Source organism: Marmota monax, unplaced genomic scaffold (assembly GCF_021218885.2).
Source record: "Marmota monax isolate L192 unplaced genomic scaffold, Marmota_monax_Labrador192_F-V1.1 WCK01_AAM20220418_F8-fsc00012, whole genome shotgun sequence".
NCBI classification, from domain to species: Eukaryota; Metazoa; Chordata; class Mammalia; order Rodentia; family Sciuridae; genus Marmota; species Marmota monax.
Window position 1 is genome coordinate 33,080,425 of NW_026695227.1, and position 19,553 is coordinate 33,099,977.

General features: G+C 50.3%; 1 protein-coding gene across 1 annotated transcript; it reads right to left on the reverse strand.

The window, feature by feature from the left end:
• Positions 1–4,922: 4,922 nt before the first annotated feature.
• LOC124087001 (keratin, type II cuticular Hb5) lies at positions 4,923–11,989 on the reverse strand. Its single transcript, XM_046435576.2, has 9 exons — positions 11,488–11,989; positions 9,772–9,980; positions 9,166–9,226; positions 8,931–9,026; positions 8,122–8,286; positions 7,757–7,882; positions 7,192–7,412; positions 6,341–6,372; positions 4,923–5,977 (listed from the first exon to the last, which is right to left on the reverse strand). Exons 1-9 carry the CDS (start codon positions 11,905–11,907, stop codon positions 5,784–5,786), a joined length of 1,524 nt encoding a protein of 507 aa, XP_046291532.1. The 5' UTR covers positions 11,908–11,989; the 3' UTR covers positions 4,923–5,783.
• Between the last annotated feature and the right edge of the window lie 7,564 nt (positions 11,990–19,553).

Below are 19,553 nucleotides of genomic sequence, written 5' to 3' on the forward strand. Positions count from 1 at the left end.
ATTCCTCACAGCAACAGTATTATTATTCTATTTTCTAGATAAGGAAATTAAGGCACAAAGAAGTGACTTTATTAAGGTCATACTTTTGGTCCAGGATCCAAACCCCATTTAGGGAATGCGAAGTTCAGATACCTTTCCACTGAATTCTCTAATTGTTCCTGCAGGGTCAACATTCTGGCTCATCAGGTACTCCTGGGCAAGGGATTCTACCTGACTAGTTGTTGATACTTCAGGGATAAGAAATGAAAGGGGACATGGAGGGCATCTTGGAAGCTTTGTACAAACATCTCCCCATGGACTCTGTTCTCTAAGAATTCTGGATGGATCTTACAATAGTGCATTTAAGGCAGGCCTTTTGGGTAGGGATAATTCCTTTTTAGTAGGTAGTTCCCCGATGGCTTGGACTGAGGTCCAGGGTGAACTCTGCTTCTGGCCCATTCCTGAGCTGAGAGTCCCCAGGAAGTGTCACCTGGGGAAGACTGCACAGAGCCTCCTCTTGTCCAGGGTGACCAACACTGGATATGACGTGTTGATGAGAGGGATCTCAGATGGGAAACTTTGTTTCTCTTCTTGTATTGGAAGAACTCTGCTTTTCTCTCCTTATTTAATTTGGAACCTATTTTTTTTTATTAGTTGCTCAAAGCATTACAATGATCTTGACATATCATACATTCGATTCGACTAGTATGGTTGTATGTATAAACGTGGCTGTATAACCAATGTGATCCTGCAATCTGTACATGTAGAAAAATAAGAACCTATTTTTTTTTAAAGATTTATATAAACCTGGCTGGGTAGAAGATATTTTGCCACAAGAATACATATTCGATCTCAAGACAGAAAAACCTTTGAAAGTACTCCTGGGCAATGCAATCCCGCTGACATCTTTGGATCATGTCTCCAGGGTCCTCATTGATCAGGTTATTGTAAGAAAGTTCACAATTTCCCTCTGAAGGTTCTGACTGAGTCTGCTTAGATGAACTGACAATGGACAGGTTAATAAGAGAAAATTCATATGATTTATTAATGTGAAAATGTGTATGGGAGACACAGACAAAATCGAGACTCAAATAAAGGACCAGATGGTTGAAGCTTCAGCAGCATTTTGAGCTACAGAAAGAAATAGGGGCTTGAGGTTCCTGGGAGGTGGCAACAAGTTACGGGAAGGTGAAGGGAAAAAATGTACTTCAAACAGATGTTGTCGTATTACGTAGATAAAATGTCCTCAGTGCTCTCTCAGAGTTACTTTTAGAAGAATAGATGAAAAGTCTGTGCATTGGTGACTTTGAGTTTTTACTCTTTTCTGGGGGTTAATTTTTCCTGGTTATTTGATGAGAATTCTACTGAGGGGGCTTAAGAAAGCTGCATTTCTTTTGAAAGAAGTTTCCTCTGCCAGATAGGGGAGAAGAAGATGATCAAGGGACTGTGGGGGTGGGGGAGAAGGACACAGAGACTTTGATTCCAAGTCTGTTTCTCAAGTTCAGCATGTCAGGGGGCGCTCTTTGGAGTGTTGTTTTCTGAGCCCTTCTCAGTGCTTTGACCCAAGAGGACTAGGGTCTTTCTCAGCAGGTTAGTGCTCCAATTTTCTTTTGCCTCCGGCACCAAGAGGGTCTCACAGGGGGCTATATCATGTTCTGAATCCCACCAGGTTTGGGGTAGGGGCAAAATCAGGTTGAAAGGGCCACTCGAGTAGCTCTGAGTCCCATAGAACACTTGCTGTCCTGGAGTGAAGGATCATGAACGGGAAAGGGTCTGTGTTTCCTTTTTGATGATGGTGGTGGTGATGGTAGTGGTGATGGTGATGGTGGTAGAGGTGATGGTGATGGTGATTGTGATGGTGGTGGTAGGGGTGATGGTAATAGTGGTGGTGATGGTGATGGTAGTGGCAATGGCAGTAATCGTCATGGACGGTGTGTATTTACCAATTTGTGCTTTGGGTGTTTCCTTCATTTTTAATGTATAAGCTTATTCTTTGTGTGCTGCCCTCTCACCCACGTCCCATGCAGGCGACGGAACTGGGGCTCCTCTTGGTGAAGTGGGCTGGCTGTAGAATAAAAGCTAAGAAAGAGAAGGCGGTGACAAAGCCACAGGGCACAGAAAGTAATTTTTGAAAAGCGAGGGCAGGATGGCGGGAAGATCTTGGGGAGCAAGCTTCCACACTAGAAAGAGAGAGGGAGTCCACGCTTGCTTTATTTATATGGGGAAACATCAAGGTTTTCCATGGAATGTTGTTTGACAAAGGAAGGAGGTGGGCAGACAGTTCCCAATGGGTTACACCCAACTCCGGAGCTACGAGAGCTGTCTCTAGTAGAGTGAAGACAGAGACCTCATGCCTTGGGTGATCTGATGCACATGGGAGAGCTGGGATAGTTCCCAAGGGAAAAACCTAAGTCTCCATGGCTTGGTATGGAGTGAAGACCCCTCAAGTAGCTCACAGGTGGCTCCCCACATGGCCCCTACTCTATTCCATTTCTATTCCATTTCCTGACTGATCACTTTTCACCATCACTGCCCAGAAGCAGTGAATTACGGTGGACACATTGGAGATCTCGCTCTCTTTTGCTTTTTTTTTTTTTTTTTGGTATTGGGGATTGAACCCAGGGATGCTCTACCACTGAGCCACATCCATAGACTTTTTTGTCTTGCTAAGTTGCTTAAAGTCTCAGCAGATAACTGAGGCTGGCCTCAAACTTGCAATCCTCCTGCCTCAGCCTTCTGAATTGCTGGGATTATAGATATGCACTACCACTCCTGAATGGATCTCTTGGTATTTGAACAAAGCAAAAATGCTCAGGCATTTCCAGGGGCACAAAAGTGTCTAGTGAGATTTGAGGAGGAGAAAAGTAGCACAAGGCAGTGTGAACTAAGCCTTCTTCCATTGCTGGTTCTTCCAGATAGATACCCATATCCAAGAACAGCAGAGCTTAGTGTTAATGTCCTAGTTGCTATAATCTTCAATAAACAAAACACCCTCTAATGTCTTTGTTTCCAGAAAGCAGTAGTGATGTGAAGAGTCCAGATAAGGGGTAATTCCTAGATGGTCATTTCCATGTCCATGTGGAACACACTTTGTAATTTCCTCAATAATGTGCTTAATTTGTGTTTCTCATGATGCTTGGGTTAGGTGAGTACTAAAAAGTCACATTTCCTGAGATCTCAAAAATTGAAGCAAGCACCAATCCAAGACCCTGGGGCCAGGAGAAGGAGCCATCTTGGGAGTGTTGGTGAGGACAGCCGAGGCAGAGGGGAACTGAGACTTGGTGGGGGAGTGTTAGTGCTTTAGGAGGGAGATGACCAAGCTCAAATTTGTCTGTAGATTTGGAAGGGTTATAATCCATACTTTTCAAATATTTGGAAACTTTGTGTTTGGGGAAAACATTGAATATTTAAATAAGAATTGATTTCAGACAAAGATGAGATTTCCTCTGATGAAGATGTTAGCTTGGTTTGTGATGTTTCAAAGGAAAAGAGAGCCTAGGAAAGAGATCTAGACTCACTCCCACAGACAGTCCTTTACTGGGGCTGCTTCTCTTCTGACTTTTCCTTAATCTCTCAATGTCAGATCACGTGACTGCAAACATTTCATTTCTAATTAAACTTCAATCCTTAGTTACTTGGATCATTCCTGTCGCCTCCCTCAGGGAACAAAGCTTTTACAGGGAGAGAGATGCAGGAACCCCAGAGCCTGAACCTAGAAGAGTGCGCTCTGACTGAATCAGTTGCCTCATCTGTATACCAAGCATGTAAATGTATTAAAAAGCTTATTAACATCTTCCAGATCCATCAATTTAACTTTGTGTGGTTCTTTGTGTGTGTGTGTGTGTGTTGCTAAGGATTGAACCCAGGGCCTTATGCATGTGAGGCAAGCACTCTACCAACTGACCTATATCCCCAGCCCTCTATTTGACTTTTTAGTGCATGGTTTCATATATTTTGGTTATCAAATCTAGCATTTTAGTTTTTCTTGATCCACGGTGACATAGTTGTTTTCCCTAAGCATGTGCTCACTCCAGCATTCCAGATCCGAAGGAGGTGGCTGGGCTGGAAAGACCTTAACCCTCTCCTCTCACAGTCCCCCAGAATGATGCCCAAATTGTGAGAGAATCTCTGAAACCTGGCAGTACTGGCAGAATTGGGGCTCAAATCTCTATCTCCTGACACTTTAGCCTTTGAAAGTTAACCTTTCCTGTGGACAATGATATACCCTAAATTGTAAGCATGCCCTCAGGGACAAGAGAGCCAGGAGAAAGAAGAAGGACAGGCAAAAGTCGGAGGAGGCCTGCCTGGGTGACCCATGAACGTCAAATGCAGTGGCAGCCTGAGTGCCTAGAAGCTATGAACCCAGAAGAGCTGGGAGACAGAATAAGAGATCTCATCTTGGGGCTGGGAGGGGATGTGTGTGGTGAGGGGAGGGCTGGCAGGCAGGGAGCAGAGGAGAGTCCTGAGAAAAGACCAGCTAGAGGAGGGGCATGGGCTGGCCCACGTGGAGGTGAAGAGAGCGGTCCCAGGAGCCTCAGAGGGTGGACTTGCCTCACTGCGGGCAGGTCCAGGTCTGGAAGGATCTGCCCTGGGCAGAGGGCTTGGACGTGGCTGAGGAGTAAGTGGGGAAAAAGGAAAGGGAGGGAGTCGCCACTGGTTTAAGAGGTACACCTGTGTTGGGAAGTCATCTAAAACTGGCAAAGGGGATAGGGTTGTGGCTTCTGAGAGGGGTTATAGGTATAGGGGTGCTGGGGCTGTGGTCCAGGCCTACAGGGACTGAGGAGGACCAAGTGGAGTCGGGCAGTGGAAGTGGACAGGAAGAGGCATAGTCATGGGAATGGTGGCAACAGGAGGAATCCTGAGTGGGGCTGGACTGGGATTGGTTGGCTGGTCCTGGGGCAAGAAGGGAGCAGAGATTCTGTAGCTTACAAGATCACATACCCTTCTTGCATTGCAGCAGCATTTATTGAAACATAGATTGAGACAACCCAGAAGGCATGGCACCCACAGACAGTCATAACCAGAGGGGACCCAGGAAGTGACCTAACCTTCTCCATCTGACCAACTCTGCATTGGACAATCCCCTTTTTCTCTGGGCAGGGGGAGATCTGGAGCAAACATGGAGCCTTTGAAATGTATAAAGGTGCACTGAATAGCAAGACCTGTCCAAAGTCCCCTAACCAGGGGTTACAGGCAAAAGGATTTCCACCATAATGGGCCTCTCCACTGGGAGGTCACAGGAGGAGTCTGGCTGGAGCAGGTTAACCCAGAAGAACAGTCAGCCAGAGAGACAAGCAAAACACAATAAAGAATAAACAGGCAGGGTCTTGCCCAGAGGCCATTCTTGCTGGCAGTATAGGGAGTGCTGGGAGTGGGGCCTCCTCTGGTTGCGGGAGGCCTGGCTGGGTGGTTAGGATCATGCCTTGACCCAGGGGAAGGCTCAGCTTCCATGCTGTCCAGCCCTACAGGGTCTGAGGAGGACCAAGTGGAATTGGGCACCCAAGTGCAGTCAGGTGACTGGTAGTGTCCCAGAGAGCTTGGTGAATAATTCAAATTGGCCACAGGTATTTGGAGCTAGCTGGAGTTAGGTGAGGGCTAGGAATGGCCCTCTAAAACTGAAGCCAAGAGGAGAACTAGGAAACAGCTCCCTAAAACAAGAAGGTGGAGGAAAGCGGCCCAGGGGTTTTTCCCTCTCTAGGAACATCTGGGAGATTCTGGAAGCAAGCACACATTTTCCATTCACACATCATTCAGTGCTGGGGTGGACACCGGTGGGGCAGGCGGCTTGGCAGGAGGCCCCCACACTACGCAAAGCGGACTGAGCGGCTGCTCGCGCAGCTGAAGCTGGAGGAGCGGGGCTGGCAGGGGCTGCAGGAGTCGGGGGCCATTACTGTGATGCTGCCCCCGGTGGCTGAGGGCCCAGAGGTGATCTGGCGCCCAGGGGTGGTGCTATATGAGAGGCCCCCACAGGTGACTCCACCACGGGAACTGCTGACACCTGTGGGACAAGGAGACACGGAGGGGTGAGGGGCTTGCTGTGATCATCTAGTCCACCCCAAGATGGGTCCAGAGCACTCCTCAAGGGGGCTAGTGGTCAATGGCGGGGCCCAGTTCCTCTCAGCTCATCGGGAAGGAAGCGAGGACTCCTGGACCCTTTTCCAAGCCTGCAGCTCACTAAGGCCACCCATAAAGGGACTCAGCTCTGGTTCTGTTCTTCCCTTACTGGTCTTTGGTGAGAAGCCAGGGGAGAGAAGAGGTCCTCTCTCAGTGGGGGACAATTGAGGTTCACTGGCTTAGGCCAACGGGTTCACCTTTGCCCATCACAAAGCCACTTTTCTGGGGAGTTTCAAGCAATACTTACAGACATTCACGGAGCCCACACCCTCGCACAGCCTGGGGGGAAAGAAAACTCCATGAGTTCTAGGCACTGAGTAGAATTCTTGAGACCCACGGTTGCCTGGGGACAGAAAGTCATCCTGTGTCCTGTGTACAGAGTCTGTTCCTGAGGGGGTCCCCCAAATCTCACTCTCTTTAATGGCTCTCCCTCCATAGAGACCAGCTCCTCTTTTAGCCTGAGTGCGGGTGGTGGTGGTTAAGAGAAGACCTTCTCTTGCTGCCTCCAATCAGATGCCCGTGCCCCCCCGCCCCCCCCCCCCAGCACCGGGTTTTCTAAGGGAGCTCTTGGCAGAGCAGAATCCAGTGCTCTAGTGTGTTGAAGAGCTTTTGGGGTGGTGCAGAGCTATGTGGGGGTGCATCATTGTGTGATCAAGCCCCGAGCAGCCATCTGAGGAAGCTTTGCCACAATAATGGGTTTTAGAGGCACGTGACTTAGGTGCAGGTCCCAGCTGGGCTGAGCTGCTGTATGGCCATGGGAAAGGCGCTGAACTCCGAGCCTACTTCTTTGTCTTTGGATGGAAAAAATGAGACCCACCTCATTGGATGGTGACGGTTATAAAGTGAGTGCTTGACACCGAGCAAGCATACTATTAAAGATACTATTAGATACTATTAAAGCCCAGTACTACCCTGGTCAGTTATGGGTCACACTTGGACCCAGGACAGTTCGCTCTGGGAGACCAGGGCCTCCACCTTGTCCCATTCAAGTGCTCCTCAGGCCTGACTCTGCTTGCCCCAGGCCTGGGCACACTCAGGGCAGTATAGCTGTAGACAGGCCTTCCCCTTCTAAGCCCATAAGGTCTTTCTGGGACTCACCTGTGCTCCTCGCCCTCCAGCAGGCGCCTGTAGGTGGCGATCTCGATGTCCAGGCCCAGCTTGGAGTTCATCACCTCCTGGTACTCCTTGAGCAGGCAGGCCATGTCCTGCTTGGCCTTCTGCAGGGCGCCCTCCAGCTCAGCCAGCTTGCAGCGGGCGTCGCTCAGGGCCGCCTCGCCCTGCTGCTCTGCCTCGGCCACAGCGGCTTCCAGCTTGGCACGCTATGGGGTGGAGATGTGAGGCAAGGCTGAGAGAGAAGGCTCAGCTTGCCTCGCCTGAGCTCATGAGGCTAGGGCAGGGAGAGGGAAGACCTGCAGAAAAGGTCGGGGCCACGACCAGGTAGTTCATAGGCTGGAACATGATGGAGGAGTGGGGTGTGCTTTCACCTTCCCACGGATGCAGGGTGCCTCTTTTGGAAGTCAGTGGCCTGCTCATCCCAGCCAGAGTGCTGTGCAGTATGGGGGAGCCCCTTCCCTCTCTCTGGGTCCTTGCTTCCTCCTGGAGGCAAAGGACCTGGCATTGTAGCCTGCTTGTGCTGAGTGCTTGAGTATTCCCTGTAACCTACCTGGCACTTGGCATTCTCAATCTCAGCCGTCAGCCTCTGGATGATGCGGTTCAGCTCATTGATCTCCTCCTTAGTGCGGCGCAGGGTCTCCCCGTGCCGGATCACCGTGGCCTTCATCTCCTCGCACTGGGGAAAGCAAAAATGCTCATGAGGCTCAGCATGGGAATCCCCCCCTCTCGGGATACCAAGGATGCCTGACAGGTGGTACAGTGCTCAGCCTTGGCAGCTTGGCCCTGCACCCAACCTGACAGCTGTCAACCCTTACCATCTCTTACCATCCTTCAAGTAAAAGAAGCCTTTTCTAATAGGCAGTTCACTTTCCTCCCACTGCCTTGTCAAGGAGGCAGGTGTCCTAAGTCACTCACCTTGGTGCGGTACCAGGACTCAGCCTCAGCCCGACTGCGACTGGCAACATCATCATACTGAGCCTTGATCTCAGCCACAACGCAGTCCATGTTCAGGTCACGGCTGTTGTCCATCTTGACAATGACTGAGGTATCTGAGATGTGGGCTTGGAGAACGCGGATCTCCTGTGGGGCCAACAGGCAGTGCATTTGGGTCTGGTGCCTGACCCTGGCTGTGTGCTCCCCCAGGGAACCAGGCTCGCTCTTGGGCGGGGGGGCTGATCAGGAATGCCGTTTACCTTCTCCTTCTGCTACCACCCCCATCCACACATATAAAACAACAAGGCTGGAAAGGGCCCTAGACATCATGTCAGAACAGCCTCTGACCTCACCATGGGAAAACCAGGGCCCAGAGTGTAAAATAGGCCTGTTACCCAGTAGGGGAGCAGGTTGTGGTGCCCAGGGGAGTGATTAGTCCACTAGTTAAGGCCCCTTCCTATGTGGGAACCCCCACCCCACATATACCTCTATATTTAATCATAGACCAACACTCCACCGACCAGTGTAGACATGACACTCCAACCCACAGGGGTGCTCATAGACCCCGGAAGCTATGCACACACATACACTCCATTGTTCTCATACATATGAACACAGATGTGGCCCAGGCACATACACCCCACATACCACACCCTACCCTGGTCCCCTCTCACATGGGTGCCCTTGTTCTTTTCACTTGGAAACACCACATGCATACGCACCCTACCCCAGCTCCCCCAGTCTTGCAACCTCCCTTCCAACAGCCCTGGCTGGTTGGCAGGTGCCCTCACCTCTTCGTAGAGGCGCTTCAGGAAGCTAGATTCCTCCACCAGGGCCTCCACGTTGGCCTCCAGGTCTGATTTCCGCAGGTAGGCGCAGTCCACATCCTGGCATTTGAACAAAGAGGAGGTGGGGGAAGGAGGCCAAAGGAAGGACCTTGAGTCAGTGTGGTTCTGTGCCCAGTGCTGGAGGTTGCACAGATGGGTCCCCTTCCATCCCTCCCTCCCCTGCAACCAGCCCCCTTACCTTCTTTAGAACCACAAACTCGTTCTCAGCTGTGGCTCTCAGAGCCACTTCCTCTTCATACCTGGAGTGAGAGAGAAAGGCTGGGGCTGAGAGGTCTATTCAGCTCCTGACCAAGCTCTTCCAGGGGTTGAAAAGGAATGAACCCTCTTCAGGTATTATCTTGTCTTCTCTGTCATCTATTAGTACATGGTTCATGGCTAGCTCTGTCCCAGCCTGGCTTCATTTCACCCAAGTCCTCTGCTTCTGGAATGAGATCAGGAATGCACATTCCACCCCCAAGCCTAATGTTTGTGCATCCTGGATCCAAAGAGAGCGAGTGTTACTGTCAGGAGAGCACGAAGCCTGCATCAGAAAGGGAAGCGATGACGGCTGTAGGACTCTCTGGGCTTCCTTTATTTACTTCCCTGGAGATTAATTCCAAGACTCACAGGGCCTCCTAGGGGTTGAGGGGGAGCCCAGGAATTTGGGGAAATCTAAGTCTCACCGCTCAGCCCCGCTGGGTCCCAGGAAGTCTTGTTAAGGGAATCTTTAAGAAACTGTTACACAGGGCTCGTGGACAGAACCTTCTAGATTTCCCTTTGAGTTGCCCTGGGCATAGGCACTCACTTCTTCTTGTAGCCCTCCAGCACCTCCTGCACGTGGTTGAGCTCCGAGGCCAGCCTCCCACTGTCAGCCTCCACACACTCAGCCTCCCGCCTCAGGGTCTCAATGTAGCCAGCAAACAGGGGCTCCAGGTTGCTCTCACAGCAGCGCTGGTTCTGGTAGAACTGCCACTTGGTCTCCAGCAGTTTGTTCTGCTGCTCCAGGAAGCGCACCTGCCATTTGGGAGAAAGAAAGAGACTCAGGGCGGGGAACTGGGGAGGTGTCTGGTACCTAGAGCTCTCTGCTCTTGGATGCTGGAAGCTGAATAGGGTTGAGCCATGCAGTTGAGTATCTGAGGCTCAAGGGACCCTGTTCCCAGCACTTAAGGGAGTCACTTGATTGACCTAGGCTTGGCTCAAAGCCAAAGTTCTGGTTAAACTTTCTGCCACTTTAAGTGGGCAAGTTTTAAAACTTTTTGGTATTAGGTTTTCTCATTTCTAACACAGAGCTAATAGCTGATGGAGCTGTGAAGATTGAACCAGTTAATACATGTAAAGTTCTTAGAACAGCCCCTGACATGTATTAAGTGCTCAGCCAATTTAACTATTATAATTACCAGTTTTCCTTTTATTCATTTATGCAACAGACACTTAATTTATGCAACAAACACTTAATTGCAACAAATACTCACTATGTGGTTCCAGGGCCTGCACTGGGACACACACATCTTTGTATCTATGTCATCTGTCATTTGATACCCTGTGGATTATCACAGTCCTGCAGGGGTAGACCTTGTCTTGCCCATATCACAAATGGGGAAACTGAGACTCCCAAGGTGTGAAATGACCAGCTCATGGCAAGTGATGGAATGAGGACTCAATGTCCCTTGCATCCCTGTCCACTGTCTTCACCTGCCTACCCCAGTATGTCTATCTAGCAGCTTATCTAAACTCTCTCAGCTCCTATTTGTTATTATAATACTCCAGTGGGTTATTTTCAGGATTAACTAAGATCTCTAAAGAAAAACAGGAAGGTCACCCCTTTGCCCCAGAACCCCAAACCTGATCCTTCTGCTGGGCGGGAAGGTGGCTTCCCGTCTCCCTCCAGTCTCCATTGCAGCACTCCATCCGTGAAGAGGCTGCCAAGCTTGGGTTAGTTAACTGTCACTCACCCACTACTGTCTTTGGAAACTAATAATAACAGCGAGCAGTTATTGAGCCTGGACTATTTGCCAGCATTTTCTATGCAGGAGCTCATCAGTCCTCCTAACGAGCTGAGGAGGATGGACCTGTTATCCAGACATATAACCTGTCTGGGGCCTCACACTGCTGACTGGCACAGCAAGTTCTTGGGGGAGGCAGTGTGCCCTGAGTGGTGCCCATCACTTCACATGCCATTGGGCCATGCACCATGATGCCTTTTATTCTCCTCTTTATCTCCTGCTCTTCCCACACTCAGGGCCCAAGTCCAGTTTTTTAAGGACAGCTCTGTGACTGCCATTCTCTTGGCTGCAGAAGCCCACACAGCCTGACCACCACAGACACAGTTTCTAGACCACACCTGGACCTCATAAACTTGGCTGGAACAAAGTGATGGAGATGGATCCTTCTACCTGAATTGGTCTGCGTTTCTTTCCCTCTGCGGTTTCCAACCTGGCAGCCAGCCTGTCTCCCCAGCAGACTTTTCGAGGGAGGGCAGGGCTGAGGTCTTCTCTGCACCATCATAGGCCTCAAAACTGACCTTGTCGATGAAGGCAGCGAACTTGCTGTTGAGGCACTTGATCTGCTCTTTCTCCTCATGCTTCACGCATTGCGCGTTGGGGTCGATCTCCAGGTTGAGGGGCGTGAGCAGGCTCTCGTTGACCGACACGGTGGTGATGCAGGGAGCGCTGGGTCCGCACACGCCGCCGGAGCGGTAGCCGAAGCTGCGGCCGCAGGACCCAGAGCGGAAGCCCCCAATGGCCATGCGGGGTCCGCAGGAGCCCAGGTTACCAAGGCTGCGGCTGCTGAAGCCCGTGAGCCCCCGGTAGCAGGACACTCCCCGGTAGGGGGTGGCACTGATGCAGCAGCGGTTGCCAGTTTTGGGGGCCACAGCTGAGCAGGAGCTGAAGTTCCTGGTGACCCCACATCCTGAGCTGATCCTGTAGGAGCGGCAGGACATCGTGGGAGTCTGAGCAGAGTGTGAGCGGCTGTGAAAGTCAGTGCAGGCTGTGGAGCTGAGGCTGAGGATCCTTCTGGTCTCTCTGATCCTCCCTGGTCCTTTTATTGGTGGGGAGAGCTGGGGTTGGCTGCATAAAAGGAGTGAAAAGCCATTTTATGTTGTTTATTGGCTTGGGGAATTTTCCAGCAACTCCCAAGGACTCATCTTAAAGGTGAGCTCAGCAGTGATTCCGGCACCGTAAAAGTATTGAAGATGTTATTAGGGACACTGTACGTTTGCACTTTTCATCTTCAAAGCTCGTTTACACACATTAAGTAATTAATTTTCTCGCAGTCTCTCTGTGAGATGGCCCCAACCCACACTTGGAGACGGAGTTGAACTCCACAACAGTCTGGGGGTGGATGGGTTTGGGTTATAGGCAGGGCCATCATCTCAAGGGAGAGTTTTTGGGGTCTCTGGTTCGGTGAGCCCTGGGGAGCCATTGCTTCCACCCAATTGTGGTAAGGCACATTCTCTGGTAAATCACTATCTCAGGAACTGATAGGTCAGGAGTGTCTACATGCACCCCCGCAGCATTGACTGGAAGGTAGTTCAGGACCAGAGGGGTGTTTTTGACCATGTTCCCTCCAGTACAGAGGCTGCAGGGGACCATCCTTTGGAATCTTCTGGATTTCAGCCCAGAGGGCTCTGTTTCAGGGTCTTTATTTCTCTCTAAGCAAAAATGCAAACCACTCAACTCTCAGTGGCCACAATAATGACCACTTGTGGATAATGGGGAGACTCCCCTTCAGCCACTTTCTTCTCTGTGGCCCAATGGAGTGGAGAACCCAATCCTGAGATTATCTGGTGGCTACAAATTGCTCTGGGCACCTTCTCTTTGCTCTGGAAGAAGAAACAAATCCTGTGAGTCTCCCCTCCTTCTGACCACCAGCCAGAGGAGGGGAGCTCATTCAGTTCACCAGCCCTGGTTGTCCCTCTTAGAGGAATGCTTAGAGACTGCTCTACACTTGTCTCAGGACCCTATAATTTTTGGCTCTAGGGGGGCTCTGAGAGTCTTGGCTGTTTATGTCCCTGCGTGTCCTTGGGCCAAATATTAGGATATTGATTGCTATCCTTTTAACAGCACGAACCTTGAAGATGTGGTCTCTGCCCCTGGGGAGGCTAGTCAGTGACCTGAGGTGTTAGGAACTTAGGAAAGAAGATCTGATGAACTTCCTCAGAGGGTGACTCCTCCTTTAGGGGCCTTTCAGAACCAAACTCTGCCACTGCCATCCCCCGACATCCTCTGTAGGGTACCCTGCATTCTATCCTGATGTTCATGGCCAGCCACCTTAGGTGTCCATCTAAAATCATACTGACACTCCTACCCCATGTCTTACCCCTGTTCTTCAGGGAAGGTAGAGAGGTCTTTGGAAGTGGGTTGAGGAGAAACATCTGGGGTTAGTAACTTGGGCAATGGAGTCAAAGTTGAAAGACCTGGTTCAAGTCCTAGCTATGTGGCTTTGGGGAAGCACTTAACCTCTTTGAGCCTCTGTTTCTTTTACTGTAAAGTGGGATTTATTCTTACCCTCCAAGGTTGTTGGGAGAGTTAAGTGGCTAATATGTGAAAATGTTCTCTAGGTGTCATAAAACTCTGTATAAGGAAAGGGATCATTGCTTCCGGTCAGAATCAGCCCCCTCCCTCCCCAGCATAGTGGCCCCACCCAGGGTCTTTACCTCCCCTGTACATTTATGACTTCTTTACCCTTTCAAGATTGTGTTTAATGTTTTCTTTAGCCTGATTTCACTCGTATAAAAATTTGGGGTGGAGTCTGGGGGCAGAGGGAGAAGACTGTCTTGGGGGGAGCTCAGGAGATGACTCCCAGCCTCACCCCTGGGCGGGGTCCCTGGGTTGTTATTCTCAGTGTCCTGAACAGGAGTTCACTGCCCAGGTGTCTTGGAGACCTGGGGTCATGTGCTATGGACAAGAGGGATTGGGGAGGAGGACCTGGTAAGCAGGAGGTAGGGGCGCCTTGAAATCTCATCACCCCAACTTGTAGAAGCCTCTGCTCGCCTCCGTTTGCTCAGATGGTGGAGTCAGACCCAACCCTGCTCTCCTCAGAGGCAGCAGGAAGGGGAAGCTCTGTCTGAATGGAGGTTTTATGTCAGTTGCTTTGTCTTCCCCAAACTTGCTGTGGAAAAGATGGAGGACTGTGCTGGGGAGAGGGGAGGGTGGCTGACTCCTCCTGGCTGGTCCCATGTAGGCCAGAGCAAGTGAGAGCTCACAGGCCAAGTCAGCCTGGAACAACTGCCCTGGAGGGGCCTGGCCTTGGCTGTACGGTTCTACCCTCTGGAGGGGCAGGGCGTCCTGAGCCCATGCCCAGCTCTTCCTATCAGCCACACACTCTGGGGGACCAGGCCCTATCCTGAGAGTCAGGATCTTTTGTGGGTGGGGTGGGAGGCCTCCCTCCTTTTACTGGTCTCATCATCTCTGCCCCCCTATATCCTGCTGATTCCTGCACTGCACCCCTCTCTCTATCTCTTAGACTTCTCTCCAGGCACACCTTTGTCTGGAATGTTCCAGAGCAGCCACCTCTTCCAGGAAGTCTTAATGAACTAATTAGAGGGCGGCTGGGATTTCTTCTCCTGGTGTCTCCTAAAATGCCCTCTCTGGGCTTCTCAGGTAACTCCCAATTATCCTCCTCTGCACACTCTTGAGCTCGATGCAGTCACGCATCACCCTCTTTGGTCCTGCCCCGTGCTGGCCCCTAACTTTGGAGGCCCCCACCCAGTGCCAGAATGTCTACTGGAGTCCATGACCCTTCCATGATTTAAAATGCTCCTCAGAGGACTCTTCTTCCAGGAAGCCTTCAAGAGCTAATTGGGAGAGAGCAGTTCTTTGCCCCACCCAGGAGCCCCTGGTAATTTCTAAGATCCTTTAGGAACCTGCCCCGGTCCACTAAGCATACTCCCAGGGGCTTCCTTAGAGGCCTTGCAACTCATGCCTCAGCCCCACCCATGCTGGTCCATCCTCCTCCTTTGTTTGACTGAAGCTGGGATGCCTTAGTCACCAGGGACTCATTACCTCCCTTCCCCTCTGCTCTTTCTACTATGTCTGACATTCCCCATCACCACCTCCAGGAAGACTTCCTGGATTTGTCAAAAGGCAGGAGAGCACAAATACCTTCTGCCTATCCTTAGAGCCACCGCAAACCCTCCCAGTTTTGTATTTGTATCTGCTTGGGTTATTCTATCCTTCCTGGCTGGCTGGTTCTCCCGAGTGGATGCTGATGAGCTCCCCATAGACAAGCCCTGTCCCAAGCAGGGGCTTGATGGCTTCCTGTACATCTGGTTCACAGTGGGCCCTCATGCTGTGGACCACACTTTCATTATGCATGCAAATCAATGCCACCTGCCTCCAGTGGGACATGGCTCTTGAAGGGGCATCATAGCACCATGACCCTTTCTTTGGCATTTGGAGGCTTGGGTATGATTCAGAGACTCGGTGTGGGAGGGATGAGGGTCAGAGCTGTAAGAACTTGGCTGAATGGACAGCTGCTTCTCTGTGTCATAGGGTGGTTCCTCTTCCGGCTGGCCAAGGGCTCCGTGGCCTGCCCCCCTTTCTTTCTTCTCAGGGCTTCCCCACCAGGAACCCCAGGAAACTCACTTTCCTCCCAGACTCTGTGCATCTTCCTCCCTGTGGTCACTGTCCCTGGTGGCTTGTCTTTTTCTCAGAGCTTCTAATTTCAGAATTCAACTGTATTAATTAATGGTTTTGAGATATTTCTTCTTTTAATTTTAGCAATAGAACCATTTTCCTAAATCTTAGTAGGAAACTAAATATATAAAGCTATAAAATCACCCCTGGGTATCCATGGAGAAATGGTTCTGGGAACCCCAAGGATACCCAAATTAAAGATGCTCAAGTCCCTTACATAAAGATGGTGTAGTGTCTGCTTATAACCTGTCATATCCTCCTGTATGCTTTAAGTCACCTCTAGATTACTTACAAAATCTGGTACAATGTAAGTGCTATGTAAATAGTCTGTCATACTGTGTTGTTCAGGGAATAGCAAGAAAAAAAGGTAGTTGTTGTTCAGTTTAGACACAATTTTCCTCCACTCCATGGATGTGAAGCCATGAATAGTGAAGGTGACTTGCATATTTTCTTAGAACAAATAAGCGTGTCATGTTAGTCTCCCTGCTGGCTGCTCGCCCCGCCCTCTGGACTCCATCCCCAGCACAGGAGGGTACCCCATAATACATTAAGTCAGATTGCTCCAAACCGCTGTGACTCGACACCCCACCCCTGTCCTAACGATGGCTCAGGAGGTCTTGCTCTGCCTGTCGCTTGCCCATTCTCACTTCGTCTTCTTCCCCTGATTCCCCACTCTCAGCAACCACAGTGCTCCTTGAACATGCTGGGAGCCCTCCCATCAGGACTGTGGCACTGATTCTTTCTTCTGCCCGGTGCTGACTTGTCATCCACATGACAGGCTCCATCGCCTCCTGCGAGTCTTTGCTCAAAAATCACCTCTTGCAGCCCTCTTTTAAAAATAGTAACCTGCTTTCCTATCCTAGGGCATTCTGCGCCTGGCTTATCTTTTTCCGATCTACTTTATTCTATTTATTTTAGTAGTTGCTTATTTATTTATTGCTGCTTATTTGCTGACCAATTGAAGTATACATGTGTAAATGAATGAACATCTCAGATTTTTTAGATGTTTGAGGTTTGGCAGAAATTGCACTTGTGGAAAGCCTTGGTCTTTGAGCCCTAAGGTGCACGCCCGGTTTGAAAACCACAGGACTCTTGCACTTCAAGGCTGTAGATTTTGAAAGCACCCTTGGGAACAAAGTGAGAAACACAGGTGATGGAAACAGGGTTGTGTAGTGCTGGTAAGAAAGGGAATAGATTTAAGAAAATATATTCATTGTTGTTATGTCTGTGTCCTTCGTGCAATTTTGGTTGGGGAAAAAAAAAAGTTGAAAGACTAAGCTCACCTTTCACAATGTTAGCCTTTGAAAATTCCCTGTGCCCTGTCACTGTGGAAGGTGGCGGCCAGCAGAGGGCAGCAAAGCCCCATGACTAGCCTAGCAGAGTCCGTGTGGTGGCAGGAGCAGGAAAGGCCAAGGAGGTATCTGCTTCCCTGACAGCTCAGACTTTAGGCTCTTCAGAAGCTGGATGCAGTCCACTGACTCTTGCCTAGACTATTGCAGTAGTTCCTAACTTGGGCCTCAGTGGTCGCTGTAGGAGTGATGAGAGGCAGTTGGATTCTGGCTATTATTTAAAAGCTTAGCTGATGATATTGGTGGATAGATTAAACATGGGAACATGAGAGGAAAGAGGGGTTAAAGATAACTCCAAGGATTTTTGACTTAAGCAGCTGAGTGGAGTTGCCAATAATGTGGAAGGAGCTGGAGAGGGAAGCAGGAAGAGGAGCTTGTTTGGGGACATGATTAGTTTGAGTACCGTTAGACACACAGGGGGAGATGTTGGTGGGTGAGTTGCATATACCAGCTTGTAGCTAATGGGAGGTCTGGGCTGGAGACACAAATTCAGGAGTCACTGGCTTATCCATAGCATTTAAAGCTGAGACGGATGATGATGTCACCCATGGGGTAGGGCAGAAAGATGAGAAGGAATCTGATGACTAGAGCCTGGGAGTCCCAACATTGCCTTGTCATCTAGCTCGAGAGTTGGAATCAATGCCATTCCAATGGCATGCATCCGTCAGCCAGGGCCCAATCAGGAGACAGCACCCCGCAGTAACTTGAATGGGGAGTGTTTAATACCAATAATATGGGATGTCAGCGTTATGAGGCATTGGCCAGTGAGAAGTAAAGAGAACTCCAAAAAATAGAGAAGCAACAATGTGAGAAACGGTTCCTACCCCTCGGGCCATGGTGGAGGGCCCAAGGGAACAGGCTGGGATCTAGACCTCCCTGGAAAGAGCAGAGTGTCACTCACTGGATGCCAGAGAAGTCACTGGGGGGGGCCACTCCAGTGGAACTTTCTGGAAATCTTCAGAGCTGGAAATCCACCTTCTTTGGTGTGGGGAAGGCTTTTCACAAAGAGGGAACTTGCTGGAGGCGCTTGGCTTTGAAACTGCCCAAGAGGGTATCAAGGGCAGCTATTGGCATCTGGTGCAACTGGCTGCTGCTGTGTGTTGCAGGAGCATGGCACTGTAGAAGCCTCTGTGGGGAGGGAACTTGGCTCTGGAGAACCCAAACAGGGACCTGCAAGGAGGCACGTGGAAGGGAATCTCTTATTTGAAACACCAGCCGACAAAGCTTGGAGTTATCTTTAACCCCTCTCTTCCAAAGGGACCAGATCATTTTCACAGTGTAGGCAGGCAAGGGTGACCTTAGAACTGAGGCCATAAATTGAGCCCTGGCACAGGGTGGATGTAGGTCTGGCTGAGAGGCACCAAGGCCACATGAGGAAGCCTTGGTATTGCTGTCTTGGAGGTGTGTGCAACTTTGCATAGGGGAGAGGAGCTGGAAGTCAGGAGCCTCTGGAAATGGGGGCGGGGTGGCTGGTGAGGCCAGGGTCAGGCAGGCCTGAGGCTGTGAGCAGGGCACTCTGTATGTCCTTGGGTTGTTGACCAGGGTCTGGGTAAAGCTGAATATATAAAGATAAAACATGTGCTTCCTGATCTCTAAGAAGAGCTATCTGGGGGGAGGCTGACCAGCAATCAATTCCTACTATGACAGATGTGCCCTAATGGAGCGCATCCAGGTTCCTGGTCATGACCCACATTGGCTGATTCCTATTTCTGCTTGAAATAGGAATGCTGTGTCTTGGCCTCTATGATGTAGCCAGACTCAACTCCGGGCAAGTCTCAAGTTTGTCATGCTCTCTATCACCTCTTGGTTTTTGCACACACTGTGGCCTCTGCTTGGAGCACTTCTTTCTTCTTTGTGTGGCTAAGGCATCATCCTTTGCTTCTCTGATAGGACATCACATTCTTTAGGAAGTTTTTCATGATGCCCCAAGTCTGCATTAGGCCTCTACCCTGTGCCAACTCTACTCTTAACAAAGAATCTATCAAATCGAGACTTAATTACTTGTGCATCTGTTCTACCAGATGGATTGGAAACTCTTCGGGGATAAGAATCGAATCTCATTCCCAACTCTTATGTAGTGGGCATTTATCAAATTGTTGAATGTGAGTAAAAGATGACAGGCCGGAAGTGAGGTGCATGGAGGAGATGGCAGTAGGAAGTGTGTGGGCAGATCACGAAGTCCTTGAAAACCATGTGAAGAAGCCTGGGCTACTTCAGGAGAGCAATGGGGAGCCATTGAGGTCTATAAGCAGGGGAGAACCACGACTGGTCTTCCATGTGAGAAAGATCTCTCCAGCAGCTTGGAGATGAATGAGTTAGGTGGAAACAAGAGCAGAGATGGAAAGACCCCAAGGTCCCTGCAGTGATCCCAGAGGACCTGGCACTGGGTAGGACCTGGGAACCAGGTGGAAGGGTTCACTTTGGTGAGGAGGAGGGCCCCTCTGAAGGGTAAGGTGAGCTTGGGGAGAAGTGGGCTGTTTGTCACTTGTTCTGAGAGTCTTTGCTCCATGTCTTCTTTGTCTTGAAGAGCTGAGCCCCTCCCTGGCAGGTTCTGAGCTTTCTTTTCCCAGTGCTTCCCCTGGGCTCAGGACACCAGTCCT